Raw genomic sequence first — 14,410 nt, 5'->3', positions numbered from 1 at the left:
TACATATAGTACGTACCGAAGTACATAACAAATATGGCCAACCCGACACCAGTGGGATCAGTAGCGGCGATTAGGGGGGAGAGAGGGGGGGCATTCGCCCCCTACTTTGTGGAGAAATCTTTGCATTTGTATTCCATTTTAGCTGGATGAAACAAGGAATTATAGGAATTATTAAAACAAGCAATTTGTACAAGCCCTGTTGTTTTATCAGCTAATTATTTCCTTTAATTAATTAATAACGAAATTATTAGCGGAAATACGCAACAAAGTCGTTCACGCGGTTAACCGATTTGTATAGCACCAGTGGAGACTTTTTATGTAAGGAAGGGTACGCGCGCATTCGTTAGTCTGGCAGTCTCTTTAGTGTCTTAGTTTTTTTTTTTTTTTTTTTTTTTTAGTTTTTAGTCAAATACTAAATGATTTTTAATTATATAATCACGCCGTACCTCTATTTAATTGTAATACATGTGTAATATTGTTCCTCTCATGAAAATATTATTGTATAGTATTGAGTCAAAATCTCAAATATTATCAACACAGTTAAGTTGTTAGGCTGAGAATCTTTACCTCTCTGTCGAAATTCCATTTAGTAGCTTTCTTTTCCAGTTTTAATGTATAACGTACACACACACACACACACACACACACACACACACACACACACACACACACACACACACACACACCGCTATATCCCACAAACTCGGGTACTTTGTTGTCTTTACATTTTTTGCCCCCCTACTTCTAATTCCCAATCGCCGCTACCGAGTGGGATCCAAACCCTCAAATCTTCTGATTTCGCGTCGGATGTCTACCTGTTGAGCCGTGGTGGCCTAGATGTTGGAAAGGATCTAAGCTCTAGGTCCGGTACTGCTGCCGTCACAGCTTTATAGTGCGCGTAAATCGCCCGTTGTGGATCAACTCATTGAAAAGAATGTATGTGAATGATGATTGATCGAGATTAGACTGTTGTCTTGATAAAAGTACAATATAATAATTTTCCTGAAGATGAAATCCGTATCTCAAATAGTATTGGTCGAAAATTGCTTTGTATTGTATATTTGTACTTGGCTACTATTTGTGTTGGGAATGTAATAAAATAAAACAATGCCAGTGAATTGAATGCCGACGTGATTTCCATACTTGGCGGTTAGCGGCTCATTTTAAACTTGTTCTTACAGAAGCAAGTCGGTCGAATGCTTCAACTTTCACTGAATATGACACAATGGAGAGTTAGTTGGTCTGCTGGAGAACAGACCTCCTACCGTGCGCGTCATTTTGACATCACTCGTGATGATCAGTTGAAAGCAATTTTGGCATTTACCCAGCTTGCCAAAAGTATAAAAAAATTAACGCCAATAAATCATTTTTATAAGAAACATTTATAACAATATATTCGTATTATCACAATGTTTTATTTTTAGACACGAACTGTGTAACTGTTGAAAATGAATGGCGTTATAAACTTTCTTGTGAATAGAAATAAGGGACTCATAACTGTTAAAATACTAGAACGTATACTACGTATTAATTTCACTAAGAATGACTCATCAGTTGGTTTTGTCAGTTCAACACAGTAGGTGTGTAAACAGTCTTAAATTGTGTTTACCTTTCATGATATGCAAGGCGGAAATAGAATATAGCCGTGCAATTTCGTTAGGGATCGATTTCATTGTACAGGGCAGTCCATTATTAACATGTACTGTCTTCATTGCCTACTTATAACTTTTGAACCAGTAATAGCAAACGTGTGTAATCTTTTCGGAAGTACGGAGTAACTATGGGGGAATTCCTCAAAGTTATTGTTGAAAACGTCTTGTGCCTTCATCTATACACATTTCGCACCATATTTCGTGAAGTTCTCCGAAGTTTATCTTCGTCAGCGTTTCTGATTTTATTCCCTAATGGCCTCACGGAATTTTGTGACAGTGGTCTGTTCTCTATACTCTGTATTTAAGGTAGCTCCGTAAGTAATAGTGCGGAGAGGTTATGTCAGGTGATCTCGGGGGCTACAGACTTTTTGAGATCATTGATGACTGAAGGGAGACCTACAATACTGCTTTACAACCACTGTCACACCTTGATCCATCGGCGCTGTATGAGTGACACGGCGGTAGATGAAAATCCACAGCCTGTTTCCAGTCATTTGAATGAAGCCCCCTTCTAGCGGCGAGGATGGGAATGGTGTCGGCTGTCGAAGCCTGTCGCACTCCTCTGGGGCAATGATTAATGAATGATTAATGAAATGAATGCTATTGGAGTGTGTTGCTGGAGTGAAAAATGACAGGGAAAACCGGAGTACCCGAAGAAAAACCTGTCCCGCCTCCGCTTTGTCCAGCACAAATCTCACATGGAGTGACCGGGATTTGAACCACGGAACCCGCCTGAGCCACGAAGGCTCTACGGCGGTAGATATTCGACAAAAATTTGGCCATCCTCATAAACATGGGTTGCTTTACTCGGATGGCATGATGCATTTCTAGAACAAGGACGGCTCTATTACGTAACGTACCTCTTTTGCCTTTAGATCTCTACGCACAGCAGGAACTAACTTTGAATGAAACTCATTCGCTGAAGATGAAATGGAAAGTAAATTCCTTCGTGTGCCCCCCCCCCCCTTTTTTTTTTTTTTTTTCCTATAATGAGAGGTTTCCGTTTATCTTCCCCTGTTGAATTTGCGCAGACAAGAACGGATAACCTATCTTTACTCCTTGTCTGGAAACACGTGTTGCAGTTCGTATTGGCAGGCTCTTCCAATCGAGCCCGGTCTCATCAACGTTTAAATTTACTCTGGCAGAAGATCATTCTGCTCTATAAACGTAAGGAATTGGTCCGAAAAGGCGTCAGCTGCATCTTTGTTACCACTTAGTTTCTCACCTCGAACTGTCCGGCTCAATGGTTAGCGTGCTGGCCTTTGGTCCAGAGGGTCCCGAGTTCGATTCCCGGCCGGGGAATGCCGTCTTCAGCATTAGAATTCATCCTCACAGACGCGCAGGTCGCCTATAGGGAATCAACTCGGAAGACCTGCATCAGGCCTCTTCGGAGGCCACACGCCATTATTATACCTTGAACTGGGATTCCTCTAATCACGTTGTGTTGTTTAAACAGTCCTCCAACCTGAAGAAACATCAAATCCTCATTGTTTTCAAAAGTTTGGGCGATTCTCCCGCTTTCTCAATGAACATCGGACCTGACATAGGAACTCGCTAAACCGGGCGAGTTGGCCGTGCGCGTAGAGGCGCGCGGCTGTGAGCTTGCATCCGGGAGATAATAGGTTCGAATCCCACTATCGGCAGCCCTGAAAATGGTTTTCCGTGGTTTCCCATTTTCACACCAGGCAAATGCTGGGGCTGAGGCCACGGCCGCTTCCTTCCAACTCCTAGGCCTTTCCTATCCCATCGTCGCCATAAGACCTATCTGTGTCGGCGCGACGTAAAGCCCCTAGCAAAAAAAAAAAAAAAAAAGAACTCGCTAAGAAGTATGCCGTAAGTCCCTGGCTGTCTGGATTCCAGTACCGTAACATAATCGTTATTCTAGCTGCTCATTCACCCTATTCTAACCTATCTATAACTTCTAGAGGTTTCCTGTCGTCAATCCAATCAATCAGTCACTACTGATCTGCATTTAGGGCAGTCGCCCAGGTGGCTGATTCCCTATCAGTTGTTTTCTTAACCTTTTCTTAAATGATTGCAAAGAAATTGGAAGTTTATTGAACATCTCCCTTGGTAAGTTATTCCAATCCCTAACTCACCTTCCTATAAGCGAATATTTGCCCCAATTTGTCCTCTTGAATTCCAACTTTATCTTCATATTGTGATCTTTCCTACTTTTAAAGACACCATCCAAAGTTATTCGTCTACTGATGTCCTCCCACGCCATATCTCCACTGACAGCTCGGAACATACCACTTAGTCGAGCAGCTCGTCTCCTTTCTCCCAAGTCTTCCCAGCCCAAATTTTGCAACATTTTTGTAACACTACTCTTTTGTCGGGAATCGCCCAGAACAAATCGAGCTGCTTTTCTTTGGATTTTTTCCAGTTCCTGAATCAAGTAATCTTGGTGAGGGTCCCATACACTGAAACCATACTCTAGTTGGGGTCTCACCAGAGACAAATATGCTCTCTCCTTTACATCCTTACACAACCTCTAAATACTCTCATAACCATGTGCAGAGATCTGTACCCTTTATTTACAGTCATATTTATGTGATTACCCCAATGAAGATCTTTCCTTATATTAATACCTGGGTATTTACAATGATCCCCAAAGGGAACTTTCACCCCATCAACACAGTAATTAAAACTGAGAGGTTTTTTCCTATTTGTGAAACTCACAACCTGACTTTTATCCCTGTTTATCATCAGTACAACAGTCAGTACAACACGTATGAGTTTTCCTGCTATTATGTGTTTGCAGTGACTATAGCCTATAATGAATTTGAAAATCTGCTTCTGCGGGTGGGATTGAATCAGCATAGTGGCCTTTGATTGACATTCTTTCTTTAAAAAGAAATGTTCCAGAACTACGGGCAGATAATCTAGTTTGCTGTACTGAGAAATCTAAATATTTCACACTTGCTTGTTTTTTGTAATCATTCTTAAAGAGAAAATTTTTTAGTGCCGTAGCCATTATAGGACCTCGCTAATATTTTCCTTTGAATTAAAATTCGGACGATTTCTGAACCCTCTTTACGGCCAACTCACAAGATGGAGAAATTTGTAAAGTTTTTCATCAAAAGCTCTGTAAAGAAGTCTGTTTTTTATTATATATTATTTGAATAAAATTCTATATTTCAGAAGATGATTTCTGGCAGGCATATAAATTGCAAATTACCCTTGAATGATAAATACATTTAATTGAAAACAACCTGGGAACTTACTGTACTCTAAAATAATCTTAATTGTTATTTTTATTTGTGATGCTGGTACTATCTTATTACATTCTTTATTAACGCTATTGGATTGTTGTTTGCAATATAAGGATTTTCTTATCTCAGAAGCTTTAATTTTGTCCTCTTTAGATATGTGGGTTTGAATGCTTCAACATCTGATTTTTATATTCTTGTGCTTAACAGAATTGTCACCAAATCAAGTTTTCTTTGACATTTGCTTTACACTTGGAATAATATTCTCTTCTTGATGAAGGGGACAACCAACACTTGCCTGTCATGAATGTCTATATTTCTGTTGATAGGGTTTCCTCTTTTAACGATATTGGCTGTTCCTGCCAATGTCATACTCTCTGTCAGCTGATGGCAAACTGTTACTTTTAAATGTATACCTGTTACTGTATGTATATTATTTAAAAAATCTTTGGTAGTAACATTAAATTGCCATAACAAAAAATAAAAATAAAGCACTTTTCCCTTTGCGAAAATCAAATGATCATAAATATCTCTCCCGTTAGTGGTCATCCATCAACATCTGCTAATTTCAGATGGCAACCAGCCATAAGACATAGCCTCCACAGGGCCATCCATCCATACGCTACATCACTGCCTGCACGGTTGCTATGGTTACACATTTTGTCACGTTACATTATACAAATTTTCGGTTGATCCACAGCCATAAGACATATTTATGTCAAAAGCTTACTGTGAGATTCTTCTAAAACCTTTCCATGATTTTAATGAAGCAGCTACAGTACATTCACCTTGACAATCTACACCAAATCATACATACATACATACATACATATACCAGTATACATTATCATTAGAGAACTTTATGCCTTTCAACGTTCAGTCTGGAAGCCTCTGTGAATTTACTAAGCATCGCTACAATCCTCTGTTTGCAACGAGCACTGTGGCCTCATTTAGTTCTATACCTCTTATCCTTAAATCGTTAGAAACTAAGTCTAACAATCCTCATCCTGGTCTCCCTCAATCTCTCTTACCCTCCATAAGAGAGTCTATTATTTTCCTAAGTAACTTATCCTCCTCCATTTGCCTCGCATGACCCCACCACCAAAGCCGATTTATGCGTACAGCTTCATCCATCGTGTTCATTCCTAACTTAGCCTTTATCTCCTAATTAAGAGTACCCTCCTGCCATTGTTCCCACCTGTTTGTGCCGGCAATCTTTCTCGCTACTTTCACGTCTGTTACTTCTAACTTATGAATAAGCTATCCTGAGTCCACCCGCTTTTGCTCACGTAAAGCAAAGTTGGTCTGACAACAAACCAATGTAAAGATAGTTTCGTCCGGGAGCTGACTTCCTTCTTACAGAACACTGTTGTTCGCAACTGCAAGCTTGCTCCATTAGCTTTACTACACCTTGATTCAATCTCGGTTACTTACCATCCTGGAAGAACACACAACCTAAATACTTAAAATGATCTACCGGTTCCAGCTTTGTATCACCAATCTGACATTCAGCTCTGTTGAATTTCTACCTACTGGCATAAATTTAGTCTTAAAAAGATTAATTTTCATACCATACTCATTCCACCTATTTTCAAGTTCCAAGACATATATATATTTTTTTGTTATTTGCTTTACGTCGCACTGGCACAGATGGGTCTTACGGCGGCGGTGAGGCAGGAAGGGGCTAGGAGTGGGAAGGAAGCGGCAGTGGCCTTAAGGTACAGCCCCAGCATTTGCCTGGTGTGAAAATGGGAAACCACGGAAAACCATCTTCAGGGCTGCAGGCAGTGGGGTTCGTACCCACGATCTCCCAAATACTGGATACTAACTGCACTTAAGCAACTGCAGCTATCGAGCTCGGTGCCAAGATATTAGACTGCAGGCTTTCGGCACAATCTGCCATTAAGACAGAGTCGTCAGCATGGGGCAGACTGCTTACTACATTTCCACCTAACTGAATCCCTCCCTGCCACATTATACCTTTCAGCAGATGATCCATGTAAACTATTAACAGCAAAGGTGAAAGATTACAGCCTTGAAGGTGAAAGATTATAGCCTTGTCTAACCCCTGTAAGTACCCTGAACCAAGAACTCATTCTACAATCAATTCTCACTGCAGCCCAATTGTCAACATAAACGCCTTTCATTGATTTTAATAATCTACCCTTAATTCCATAGTCCCCCAGTATGGCGAACATCTTTTCCCTCGGTACGCTGTCATATGCTTTCTCTTCATCTATGAAACATAAACACAACTGTCTATTCCTCTTGTAACATTTTCCAATTGCCTGGCACATACTGAAAATCTGATCCTGACAGCACCTCTGTGGTCTGAAACCATATTGGTTTTCATCCAACTTCCTCTCAACCACTTATCGCACCATTCGTTCTAAGATGCCAGTAAATACTTTGCCTGGTATCAATGAGATACCCCATTAGTTGTTGCAATCCTTCCTGTTCCCTTGCTTTTAGATAGGTGCAATTACTGCTTTTGTCCAATCTGAAGGTACTTAACCAACACCCCATGCTATGAAGCCATTTCATCCCTGCCTTCTCACTATACTTCACCATTTCAGGTCAAATTTCATCTGTTCCTACTGCTTTATGATAATGGAGTTTAATTACCACCCTTTCCACTTCCTCAAGCTTAATTTTGCCAACATCATTTTCCTCCTCCCTATAAACTTGATTGTTCGCGTCACCACCAGGAAGATTTCCTTTTACGTTGAGAAGCTTTTCAAAATATTCCCATGACCTGTTCGGTGATTCCCTAGGATCTATTATGAGTTCACGTGAATTACCCAAAACGCTGTTCATTTCCTTTTTCCTTCCGTAAGATTCTTTATTACTGCCCAGAAAGGTTTCCCTGCTGCTTGACCTAGCCTTTCCAGGTTATTACCAAAATCTTCCCATGACTTTTTTTTTTTTTTTGGATTAAACAATTGTTTGTTTCGCTCTGTTTCTTTCATCTACGTACAATTCCCTGTCGGCCTCGGCCCTTTTTTGAGCCATTTCTGAGAAGCCTTCTTTTTACGTTTACAAGCTGCTCTCACTTCATCGTTCCACCAAGATGTTCCTTTTTCCCATCTTTACACACAATTGTTCCTAGGCATTCCCTTGCTGTTTCTACTACAGCATACCTGTATGCCATCCGTTCTCTTTCTATATTCTGAATCTGTTTACTGTCCACTCTTCGATGCTTCTCACTAATCGTATCCACGTACTTCTAATTTCCTTGTCCTGGAGATTTTCTACCCTTATTCGCTTGCAGACAGATATCACTTTCTCTGTCCTAGGCCTAGAGATACTTAGTTCACTACATATCAGATAGTGGTCTGTATCATCGAAAAATCCCTCAAAAACCTGTACATTCCTGATAAGACTTCCTGAATGCGAAGTCTGTTAAGATAAGTCTCTTGTGCATCTAGTACCCCTAGCCTCCCATATGTAGCGGTGAATAGCCTTATGATATAGATGTTGATTCCCGTAGGGAGCCTCAAATATTTGTCCCAAATGAGTAAATTTATACCAATATAAATGGTCCATTATTGGACATTATAAATTTTCCAGCTAACTCATTCCTGGTTGCCCCAGTATGCTAAGTTGAGCTCATCAGTTGGTAAATAGCACACCCACCAAGTGCATACCATGGAGGCCACTGCATAGGCTACTTGGAGCCACCGGCAGTGCCCAACTTAGCACACTGAGGCGAAACACTGGCAACCAGGAATGAGGTAGCTGGAAAATTTATAATGTTCAATAACAGACCATTTATATTGGTATTAGAATAGCCTTATGCTTGAAGAATGTATTCATAACTGCTAAACCCATACTAGCACTGAAGTCCAGCAAATGCTTCCCATTAGCTTCCATATCTTCCCACATTTATCTATCACCCTTTCGTGTCCTTCAGTTCTATTTCCAACTCTTGCATTGATATTGCCCATTAGCACTATCCTCTCCTTGCTATTGACCCTGACTACAATGTCACTCAATGCTTCATAAAACTTATCAACTTCATTCCTTATCTGCACCCTCACATGGTGAATATACAGAGACAGTTCTCCTAATTCTTCCAACTGCCAAATCTAACCACATCATTCGCTCATTTACGTGCCTAACAGAAACTATGTTGCATGCAGTGTTATTCCTGATGAACAGCCCTAGCACATCCAGATACATCCTCTTTGCCGACTCAGCCAGTTAGATTTTCTTTCTTCCATTAGCCCCATTAATATTGATAGCTCCCCATCAAATTCCATTTCGTTCGCCAAGTTGTTTCCAAGGAGTCCCTCGCCTGTTAGATAGGAGTGGGACTCCATTACTCCCATAGGTCCAAGGCTTGCTTAAAATGTTCTGTGCTCGGTAAATTCATGAAGCAAGATGCTACCGTACTTACACATAGCCCCAGTAAAGATCTCTCCTCTAACGGGTTAGGGACCACCGGTGGATTGTATAGTCCTAGCTGCCTGAGCACAATGAGGGCCATGACCCAGAATATGTCTGAGATGCCCACTCCCATTCTGTAGCAACTGGTATCCCGACTCTCAGGACCACTTACTAGGCCACTTAACCGTTGCCCATGGTTCACTAACTAGGATGTGACTACATTAATGCACACCATGAACCATTACATCAAATCATTTGAAATCATATGTAATGAAGTTCATTTTGGTCTGTATTGATGATTTATCACTATCAACAAGGATGAGAAGGTCCGCCTATTCAATATTGTATGTAATATGTTAAAATTATTTATTACATCGGGACTAGTTTTGACCCTTGTATTGGGGTCATGTTCAGGCTTAAATTATAAATGGAAAAGAACATTAAATGTAATTTGAAAACACCAACACCTAATATAACACTATTGGCATGTCTTCAAACATTGATAAAATTTATTAAGGTTACAAATGAGACCATTAAAATTGATGTCACTTGCACATATGTCCAACACTTTTGTGTCACTTTTTTTAAAAAAAAGATCATAGTCTTCATATAAAACAGTTCATTGGTATGATGTCCTTTTGGTGTAGCTTTTAGCTTGCATTTCCTTTCCTTTTATTTTATAAACATTCATTTTATATGGAATAATTTGAAAGATCACTCCACCAGATCAGAAGGTCACAGATTCATACTGTGAATGTGTCCTTATAAATACCACCAAAAAAAAAGAAAGTTTACATACTCTTAGCAATAGTCAAATCTGAAGACCAAAGACATCTGTCACATATAGACTATCTTTTTAACTCCAACAATAATTCAAGATAAAAGCGACACCAAAAAGACATAACAATGTACTGTTTTATATGAAGACTAAAATTTTTTAAAAAGAAAGTGACACAAAAGTGCAAGTGACATCAATTTTAATGGTCTCATTTGTAACCTCAATAAATTTTATCAGTGTTTCAAGACATGCCAATAGTGTTATATTAGGTGTTGGTGTTTTCAAGTTACATTCAATGTTCTTTTCCGTTTATAATTTAAGGCTGAGGATGACCGCAATACAAGGGTCGAAACTGGTCCTGATGTAATAAATAAAATCCTTCCTGATAGTAACCTACACCAAATACGTAAATGATGATATATTTAGTGTTTAGAATGTACACTCGAACAACTGAGAACCAAAATATCATTATCTTGTTATCCAACATTACTCCCCTATGTGTGTGCTACTGTGACTCGATCCATTTTGAAATTAAAGCATTAAAATTAATCAAGCCCTGCATGTGATAAAATCTCCTAACCCTTTTTAATAATGTTCAAGGTTATATCAATTACACAGAATAATAAAAATTAACTGAATACATTTGAAATTTGTTCTAATGTGAATATCTCTTTGCTGCAGGTCTGGTTGAATACCCATCTCTTCATGGTGACTCGGAGCAAACCGAGGTAGTAATCCGTACCTTAGAAGGATCATTACTGCAGCGTAAGAGACGATATTTAGCTGAAGATGCAAGTGACCCGCAGTCTGATCCTGAAGAGACAATTAATGTTTCTTCTGATGTACAACCTGGGAAAGGAGCCCCACAATTAGAAAATTCATCAGTATCTAAGACTTCCGATGCAACATCTGTGTCATTGTCTTCTACCTCAGTTAGTACAAGTGAACCCAAGACTGGTGGCAATTATGTTGCAGCAGTAAGAGGTGATAATGTCACCAAAAGTAATAACAGTGCTTCCGATGATAACAGAACTTCCCAGCCTAAAAATGCTACTCAGTATCCTCCAGTGTCAAAATCCCCCAATCAGATTCCATTGCTGCAACATCCTGTTAATGCAACTCAAAACGTATCAGATGTATTGCCGAGTGCAAGCAAACCAAACTCCACCATTGCATTTGAAGATATCACAATTACAAAGTTTCCTGAAGATCATTTGTCAAATAAAACTCTTATGCAACATAATATCACAAATCAGCAAGTGGTAAGTGCAGACCTTACATATTTCTTTGTAATACTGGTTTTATGTCCCACTAACTATACTTTTATGTTTTTGGATTTGCCAGAATTTTGTCCCACAGTCGTTCTTTTACGTGCCAGTAAGTCTACCGACATGACACTGTCATACTTGAACACCTTCAAATACCACCAGACTGAGCCAGGATTGAATTTGCCAAGTTGGGCTCAGGAGGCCTGAGTTACTCAAGCCTGCCTCTCTTTTTTTGTAAATTGTATTTTGATCTTTAAATATTTCTTGTAAGTTTTCTTCCATGCATGTCTTAATTCTGCCCAGTTAAATGATTTTATTTGAGTGAAATATTGCAAAAGAATTAGTATGAGATTGCCTGTTTGAGGACATAGGATCAAAGAGATGTGACGTTATTCAAATCAAGCACTGGATATTCAACTAGGGAAGAAAGCTTGAAAATCCAGTGTTTTGCAATCTCTTGAGCTGTCTGCTCGCCCCTGACCCTGAGCAGAGATTACTGCTGCCCGATTTGTGCACTCGGATCACAGCTGCACTTCTCACAGTGCATAGTAATTTCTAAGGCACTGTACAAGGTGAGGCCCACAAGGGTTACAGTCTTTCCTGCATGCCGTGTATCTGTAAATGAGAGCATGGTCACAGTCACACTGTTCCTGTTCATCCATACAAAACTCGTCGAATTCATTGAATGGGTTAAAAAAACTTACTCCCTTATAATAAGCATTGAAAATACTCTCCCTCAGCCAGTAGACAAGCGTTGTAACATGTAGGTTAATGATATTCTGGTTCACACTCTATAATTTAGCATTATGAAACTTCAAAATTTCACTGCAAATAGTTTATTTTATGGTGCAGAGATTACTTCTATACAGTATCTCTCAAACTACTGTACTCCACAAATAGAAGTCACAAGAGAGCGAGATGGCTATAAACCTTCACTGATTGGAGAGTGTAACCCAAAAACTTGCTAAGTGATGTATTCTACAGCATAATAGGATTGTGATTATTTATATTGATTTTTATACGATACTATGTTATCTGTGTTTTTGTCAGTATATTTTTTTGATATAATCTTTTCAAATTGAATGTGTATACTTCAGTCTGGGAAGCCATATTTGTTTATTTACTTATAGTGCTTAGTTACCATAGCACTTCAATGATCAGCTGGTGATCACGTAAGTAAGGTTAACCGAAGACTATATACCTCTGCTGACACATCACGCATTGAGATGGATGATTCAAACAGAAGTAATGTTTCAGCTAATGACAAAAGTAATTCCTTTCAGCCTGTGTGTAACCATTGCGGGCAACTGTTTAAGTCCATTCGGGGGGGGGGGGGGGTCAATATTCATATCTCGAAAGCACATCCGAATGAGCACCGGACACGGCTAGTGAATAGACGGACAGCTGGGGAATCGAACCACCAAGTAAATACTGAAATAAATTTAGGAACATCTGTAGAACAAGGGCATGAATCTAGAAAAGAAATAAAACAATAAAACACACATAACTCGTACTACCAAGAGCAAATGGTGATATGGAGGGAAAGGCTACATGGTGACATCAATGATTCTGAATTTTTCTTATTTGTAGAAGACTTTCTAAAGTTTTTGTCCACTGCAATTGATTTTTTGCCTGGGCCTAAACACCCAGCAAGGAAATTTTACAAGGCGTGTAAAAGGAAATCTTATGTTAATACGAAAAAAGGATATAAACAAAGTTCAAATCTGCAAAGGTCCGCTAATAGGGATAGAGAAAAAAGACTAAGTAAATATTTATATCAGTTAACTCAATTTCAGTTCCACAATCAACGTAGGAAAGCAGTTAGAACTGTCCTTCATGAAAACAATGAAAGATGTCTGATTAATTCTCAACATGTATATGGCTATTTCCATGAAATATTAGAACATGAAAATAATTTAGTGAGAGAAAATTATCTCCCAAAAGTGAGTGAAGCTACACAAACGGTTTACAATGACACGTTTAATGATGTTATATCTAAAGATGAAATACAGTTTGCAACAAGTAGAATTGCGGTGGACACTTCACCTGGACCTGATTACGTCATCATTAGAGCTATTAAAAGTGACATCGCTTCTGAGATAATTGCCACAATAGCCACTCGTATGCTTCAAACCGGTCAGGTACCACCGTGTTTTAGAAAGGCAGGAACCGTTCTTATACACAAGGGAGGTGCCTCTGATGACATTGCAAACTGGAGGCCAATCACAATATTTTCTGTTGTTAGAAGAGTAATTGAGCTAGCTGTTGATAAACGCCTGAGAGAATACGTTGCTTTTAATCCACAACAACGGGGATTTATATCTTGAGCCGGTACACATATCAATACTTGTACACTCGATTCGGTTTTAAATTTAGCGAAACTGAACAAAACTGATCTAACAGTGATTTTTCTAGACGTCAGAAAGGCATTTGACAACATTGGGCACCTTCATTTACATGAGGCCTTGAGGACATCAGGAATACCTGAGAAATTAAAGGAACTAATTAGTTAATCTCCAGACAGGAAACTCTACAAAAATAGAAACTGTAACTGGAAAGACAGCCACCTTAAGCCTAAAAAGGGGTGTTATGCAGGGATCACATCTTTCTCCCTGTCTCTACAATCTAGCGACAGATCATATTTTAAACGAACTAACTGAAGACTCTCACAAGCCACTATGGATTTTCTTTAGTACCACATCTCCCACCTTTAACGATCATGGGTTTCGCTGATGACTTGGTTGTCAGAGGAAATAGTCGAACAGCAGCACTTGAGCTCTTGAATATAGTCACAAGGAGATTTCATGAAATAGGGCTTTATATCAACCCAGTGAAATCTATGGCAATCTGCATTGAACGCGGAAAGTTAATCGAAGACCCAGCTGAATTTAAGAACTATGATATATCGAGTTTGCGACGTGGGGAAACAATCTGCTATCTGGGAGTTAACTTTTCAAATGAAATAATTTTTCAACCTACACAGGAGCTTAAAAAATTACGGAATAAAATGGAGAAATTGGTTTCTTCTCCACTATTACAGGCTGACCAGAAATTTAAAGTAATAAACACAGTTACATGCCCATCTCTCATATACCCATTCCAAACTATCAA

The 14,410-nt window shown here is 39.2% G+C and overlaps 1 protein-coding gene across 1 annotated transcript in view; it reads left to right on the top strand.

Moving 5' to 3' along the window:
- The window catches only part of l(1)G0289 (lethal (1) G0289), a 264,667-nt gene that overhangs the window by 167,885 nt on the left and 82,372 nt on the right, over positions 1–14,410 (top strand). The window contains exon 2 of the mRNA XM_067148882.2: positions 10,713–11,293. Within this exon, the coding sequence (XP_067004983.2) occupies positions 10,713–11,293 (581 nt within the window). The remainder of the gene's footprint in view (positions 1–10,712; positions 11,294–14,410) is intronic.

The sequence above is a fragment of the Anabrus simplex genome, chromosome 6 (assembly GCF_040414725.1).
Source record: "Anabrus simplex isolate iqAnaSimp1 chromosome 6, ASM4041472v1, whole genome shotgun sequence".
Taxonomy (NCBI): Eukaryota; Metazoa; Arthropoda; class Insecta; order Orthoptera; family Tettigoniidae; genus Anabrus; species Anabrus simplex.
This window is presented reverse-complemented; position numbering and strand designations above follow the sequence as displayed.